General features: G+C 31.8%; 1 protein-coding gene across 1 annotated transcript; it reads left to right on the top strand.

The window, feature by feature from the left end:
* The first annotated feature begins 2738 nt into the window (after window positions 1-2738).
* Window positions 2739-4552, top strand: MYB36 (myb domain protein 36). Its single transcript, XM_011019874.1, has 4 exons — window positions 2739-3025; window positions 3165-3294; window positions 3523-4374; window positions 4408-4552. Exons 1-3 carry the CDS (start codon window positions 2890-2892, stop codon window positions 4355-4357), a joined length of 1101 nt encoding a protein of 366 aa, XP_011018176.1. The 5' UTR covers window positions 2739-2889; the 3' UTR covers window positions 4358-4374; window positions 4408-4552.
* Window positions 4553-6740: the final 2188 nt, after the last annotated feature.

Here is a 6740-nt window from a genome sequence, read left to right as displayed (position 1 = left end):
TGTTTTTTTCTCATATTACTCTTATTCTGTAAACTCTCTTTCTTTATAAAATGGCATAAAAATAACAAATTTTTACACTTGTTTTGTTCATTTTCAAAACTGCCATTTCTTCTAGATGCAAACATTACATGCTTCCCCTTTATATTGAGGGTATACGTGGTACATAAAATATCATATACTATATTTATGTTTAATTTTCAAGGTTTGTCTAATAATAGATGACATATATCTATAAATACAATATCATAACAAACACTATTATAATATTTTTTATTTATAGAAAATAAAACAAAACTAATGCTTGCACATGATTACCTTACCATATCAATTCAACTGGTTTGGTTAATAGTGTTTAGGATGGATGTTCATTTTAAGTTGAAAGATTTTTATTATCTCTATTGATACTATGTTATTAGAGCTTACATTATCTATGATTAGGTTGCACACCTTATCTTTCATGGTGGGTATTGAATGAAACATGTTGGTACATAGGCAATCCTCGTTCAATTCATTATTTAAAGTTAGTAGACTTTTACAAACCACTAAAATAGCATTGCCATCTTTCTATAAAACCTCTCCAACTATCTGAATCATCTTGAGCAAGTTCTTTTCTAGGTTTTTCTATCATAACATTCTTTCTCGGATGGCTTTTTAGTTTACAACAATTAGTAAAGTTATACCCTTGCTTACTACACTTATAAAACTAGAATAAAAAACTAGAATTAGAGCTTGAACCCTGATTTGTGGTTTGTTTAATAATTAATTTAGGTTAAGTAGACAATTTTTATTCATTTATGTGCTCATTTTGTTATTCTAGTTAAAGAAAAAGTTGTCTTTGTTAGTTATCCTAGGAACTTTCTATTTCTCCACAATCAAAGCCCTTTAATAAGCTCCTGAAATTTTTCATAAAGACTATAACTAAGCATATCTTGAATAGATAACTGTAGTATACTTATGTATCTCATGACAACCAATTACTTTTTTGTTTTTGACATATCATTTCTAGCCATTAGTTAATGGAAATCATTATTGTATTCATCAACAATTCTCTCACTTTGTCTTAATAAATGGATTCATTAGTAAAAAGCCTAAGAGTTTACAAAAAAAGAAAGTGCTCCTCCGTGTTTTTCCAATCACTAATTTTTTATTTGTCATGTCTTTCTCAAAACCTCTTTAATTACTCCCATTTAGTAGAAGCTCGACCTTTCAATATGATAGAAATTAACTAGCTTTATTCTTATTTATTTTATGACTTAATTACAATTAAAAATCCTCTCTACTTCATTAAACTAATTGATAAACTCCTCTATCTATATGGTTTCTATGAACTCAGAAAGTTTTATCCAAAACCCTAAATCTCCATGATACTTATTTAGATTAAAAGGTTGTCTTCTCTACTCTTGCATTTAAAATATGTTTTCAAAGCTTAACATGGATCCATGAATCACTTTTCTTGCAATCTCTTAAGCTCCTTATCAGCACCAACTAACAAGTTAATTCTATAATCTATCTTAGCATATCTTCTATCATTATTTCTTGAATGTCTTTTTTTTTTAAGCAGAATCTCATCATCCTTTACTATACGAGCACTCTGTATTTTGTGATCTTTTTCAACTATTGTTACTCAATAATATACAAAAACTAACCACCAATAATCATTGAGTTCCAATGCCAAATAATATAGATGAAAATAACATAAGAAAAACAATAAGCATGAAAAGATAAAATTATGTTGAAAAGGGTTTCAACCTTAAGCACCCTAATTTAAACTTTTATTACTCAATATTTTTTTCTAATAAAAACTGAGTATTACAGCTATTAGAAGCTACTTATATACTAGCACATTGTCCTAAATAAAGCTGAAAGAATAATGAAAGATTTCTAAACTAAATAGAAAAACATATCTTAAATTAACTAGGAAAATATAACAAATCCTAAATAGTAACTTTTAAGCCTAACTTGGGGGGTTTTATTCACCTTCGATGGGTACGAAACTTTAACCATGTGTGAAATAGGGTTTTAAAATCCTATAAAATTTTAGCCCAATGAAATAATCAAATTAAAAAGTATACTCATTATCATTAGACTAAGCAATTTAAGCAAAATCTCTAGCATCAAATTTGATTCCAATCCTAGTCAAAGGCGAAATGGTGATTAGCTGTATCCTTTTTTAGTTTGGCCAAAACGCTACTCAGAATTATGATAGAATTCTATGTGATATATATATATATAGCAGAACGTTATTTGTCCCAACACATGCTCTTATTATACCAGTTGATTGCAGTTCTCAAGAAGGTAATGTCATCCCATGAAACTTCTAAGATAAACATGTTTAAGTCAATCGCGACACTCGAAACAGGTTCAATTCATAAAATGATGGCCTGTAATATAATTTAGTACACAGAATTCTACTGCCTTATTAGCAAGAACATTAATATTTTAAGGTGGATAATAATGGAACCCTTCGAGGATATTTCTTATGATACTTACCTGTAGCACAATGTGTTCAAATAATAAACTAATCAACCTGGAAAAAAAGCAGTGTAATATAAAACTATAAAGTAGAAGAAATTTGTGTTGTATTTTGTCTGGTTGCATGCATAGTTAAATATGGATGAGCGAACTAATCCAAAAAGGAAGAGAGAGTTAGAGACCTAGCAAGCAGAAAAATAAACCCTAAAGAAAAACGAAATGGGGGTTGAATTTGTAAGAGGAGGGGAGGGGAGGGTGAGTTGTAAGACTTTTTGTCGTAATAAGCATAACATCACCCACTATTCCTACCTATAAATCTTGGTTCATCCTTCCCCAATCTTCCCCAACAATCTTAGACAGCTTTCAAAGAGTTTCTTGCTTAGAGAAAGAGAATAAGAGGAAAGCGTAGCTAGAGAGATGGGTCGAGCTCCTTGTTGTGATAAAAACAATGTGAAGAAGGGACCATGGTCACCAGAAGAGGATGCTAAGCTCAAGGCTTATATTGACCAGTTTGGTACTGGAGGAAACTGGATTGCACTTCCTCAAAAAGTTGGTAAATATCTATCTCTATCTATACTTATTTTTTTCTGAAAGGAAATATGTTCATTCAAGACTAGCTCTCTTTGATTTTTGTTTAGGAGGTGGACTAGAATTATTTGTTTGACCTGTTCATGGAATTGATTTGATTATAGGGCTTAAGAGATGCGGAAAAAGTTGCAGATTGAGATGGTTGAATTACTTGAGGCCTAATATCAAGCATGGTGGATTCTCTGAAGAAGAAGACAATATCATCTGCAGCCTCTACATAAGTATTGGCAGCAGGTACTCTCTCTCTCTCAGTTTTTTCCATAGAACTGAACATGCACTGCTTTGTCCTTTTTTTCTTTGTCAAGGATGCTTGTGCATAAGATAGTAAATTCCATCTTGCAGATTCGTATCTTAGTTGTAGGGTTTATTCTTTTGTTTGGATTCCTCTTCGTTTTTTTTTTTTTTTTTATTTCTTGGGAGTGACAAATGATATAATTCAAATTCCTTGTGCAATTAAAATAGGTGGTCCATAATTGCTGCACAATTACCGGGAAGAACAGATAACGATATCAAGAACTATTGGAACACAAGACTGAAGAAGAAGCTACTTGGAAGGCGCAAACAATCTAGCAACAATCGGCTATCATCCACGAATCCAGATGCCAATGGCGTAGAAGATAGCTCATCTTCACAGGCCTTAAGCAACTCAGCACTTGAAAGGCTCCAGCTGCATATGCAGCTTCAAAGCCTTCAAAACCCTATCTCTTTCTACAACAATCCTGCACTGTGGCCCAAGTTGCATCCTTTCCAAGAGAAGATTCTCCTTCAATCTTTGAGTGAAACCTCTAACCCTCTTATGCAATATGCCATCCCTAGTACTCAACAAGGGGATGCGCAAAAGGTTGATATCTATGGGCAGCTAGTGGATTCCGACGCACTTCAACAAGGTCATCCAAAATTCAGCAATTCAAACGTAGTCAGCTTGGAGAATTCTTTGAATGTTATAACATCCTCAGACAGTCCTCTTCCCTTCACTAATGGTAAAAATGTAATGGACTTGACTATTATGCCAAGAGAAGGCATGGCAGACCAATCTGATGCAGCCGTCCAACCTATCTCAAATTTCCAATCTGAGCTCGAAAACTTTCTCAACAACAAAACATCAGGTTTTACTGCACAGGGGGATCAGATTGGTGAATTTGATTGTTTCAAAGAAATGAATGGTTCTAGGGACAACGTGAATTGGTGGTCTAATGACTTTGAGACAAAATCAGCCTCTTCAAATTCTTGGGATTCCACTTCTGTTCTTCAGTCTGAAGGGATGTTTCAAGATTATGAATTAGGATATAATATGTAATCTCCAAAAAAAAACAAAACACACAGAAGGAAATATTCGGGAGTGGTATGAAAACACAGAAGGAAATATTCGGGAGTGGTATGTGCTTATTTCATAAGATGTACTGGAAGAAAGACAGAAGTCTATTGGCTGCAGGTTTTGTAAATTGTGTGAATAAAAATATTAATGTCCTGTTCAGAATATTTTCACATCAAAGTTTCTGTTGCTTTATTTCCTGCTGTATATGCAGCTCAGTTTTATATATGTGCTATGAATTAATTTACAGATGAGAAATCCCCACAAGAAAGTAAAAGCGATTTGAACTTTTTCTTGGTTCCTTAACTCATCTATAAGCAGTTCTCTTGGCTACAACTTAATTATAAATGATATCACTCCATTAATTCTGCTTAAGTTTCTGTATTTTTTCCCTTCCTCGCCCCATTATAGGAGGTAAGTTCTTGGGCGAGGGAGTGCAACTGCCACTTGTTCTATCTTCTTCCCTCTGGTCTCTGTGCTTTGAAGTCTCTTGGTTTCCATTATTGAGCTGCATGTCACAGAATGTTTTTGTCTATTTAAGAATAAAGGATTTCATTTATGATTTGTCAACATATATCAAGGGATTAAAGGCAGGGACTTAAGGGTGTTATACAATTGACCACAAGATCACAGCAGGCTCGACGTCGGCCAGGAAATTATATTACATTACATGGCCGCGCCTGCTTGATTAGTATAATTTAGCGGTTTGGACGATGGACTTGCTAGGTTTTTTCATGGGCTTTTTGCCTCTGTGTACTTTCTGGATTCTTTAACCCATCATGTAAATTTAACCCTGCTCAGCCTATTCTGGACTTTTAATTAATTAGATTTGATGGAAAACAAAAAATGGTTTCTTTTCCATGATTGTCATGTCAGCTTTAATATGATTGCTTATTAGTTGATAAAAATGGCGGAATATCTCTTTTGGCTAAAATCATTGCGCGAATCTAATCAAAACAATCTATTTTAAAAAAAAAACTAGCGGTTCGCCTTTCATACAATTTTGATCTTTTCATAATTTATATATAACTAATTGTTTAATGATTTAATTACAATAATATTGTTTTTATATTGTTTTCATCATTATTATTATATATGTTTATATTTTTTTTAGCAGTAATAGTAATATATATATATATATATATGAAAAATACTTAAACCAACATTTGTTTAATTTTTATATCATTTCATTCCTTCTAATTATTGGTGTCAATGTTTGATCCTTTTATTGATTAAAATTAGTTAGATATTTCCTATCCTAAAACTAAAAGAAAAGGATAATAAAAAATTTTATAAATAAAAACTTTATGAAATCCAAATTCTTAATAACTCTTGATTTTTGAAATAAATAATATAGCATCACTTGCTTTTATAATTTTATTAAGGAAAAATTATATTTAGCATCACCTATAACTATTTTAGTTTGAAAAATTACGATTTACATTTTAGGTTATATTTTTTTTAAAACATCATAAAATGACCAAATTACTCACATATATATAATATATTAAAAATATAGATTTTCATTCTTTAAACATGATTTTTCTATCATGCAACTTCTTTCTCTTCTCCAAAACAAAAATTGAAAACCCAAATAAAAAATTAATCTAATGTTATCCCTTTCCTTCTCTCTTTAAATCAATTAAAATACACATAAAAAAATAGAATCCAAACACCACCGTTTCACTCCCAAACAAAAACCTAAAAGATACATTCATCACCACAAACCCATTACTTACTTACAAAATAGTACCTAAAAATCCCTAATTACCAATCTAAACACGCCCCTAAAAACCCCTAATTTCTCAACAGCAAGACTTTGATTAAAAAATGGCTTAAGAGATTTTATGCTCCCATATGGTCTACTATGTAGTTTGTTGGCATTGAAACGAAAATACATAATTGAGAGTTGAAAGCATATCGCAATAAGGATATGGAATAGGGACATCCACTTGAGGAATCATACCCTTCTAGTTCAAAAGAAGAAGAAGAAAGGATTCATTCAATTGTGCCTTTTCTGGTGGCCTTGACACATGGTTCTTTGACACCCCAAATTTCTTGACAGCTAGACTTTGTGCTCGCGAGCTTCGAAGTTGATGAAAGATTGAAGTAATCTTGGGAACTTGTGAAAGCAGTTTCACCAATGGCTGAAGTCCTTCGCGTAGGGCTTCTTCTTCTTCTTCTTCTTCTTCTTTGTTTCTTCATGCACAATGTTGTATTCATGGAATTATTAAGAAAAAAACCCAGCATGCTTGTTGTAACCTATTTTTGGGTTCTCGTGTAAAAATATATATATATATATATAGAAAAATAAGAAAATGAAAAATAATTAAAAATAATAATAATAATAACTAATTTAAAAATAATA

Source organism: Populus euphratica, unplaced genomic scaffold (genome assembly GCF_000495115.2).
Source record: "Populus euphratica unplaced genomic scaffold, PopEup_1.0 scaffold31.1, whole genome shotgun sequence".
NCBI classification, from domain to species: domain Eukaryota; kingdom Viridiplantae; phylum Streptophyta; class Magnoliopsida; order Malpighiales; family Salicaceae; genus Populus; species Populus euphratica.
Note: the sequence above shows the minus strand (reverse complement) of the source record. Positions and strands in the feature narration are given on the sequence as shown.

Coding starts and splice junctions, on each gene's coding strand:
- MYB36 (XM_011019874.1), top strand. CDS start 2,890: ATGGGTCGAGCTCCTTGTTGTGATAAAAACAATGTGAAGAAGGGACCA. Junction 3,026..3,164: donor TGCACTTCCTCAAAAAGTTG/GTAAATATCTAT, acceptor ATTTGATTATAG/GGCTTAAGAGATGCGGAAAA. Junction 3,295..3,522: donor TACATAAGTATTGGCAGCAG/GTACTCTCTCTC, acceptor CAATTAAAATAG/GTGGTCCATAATTGCTGCAC.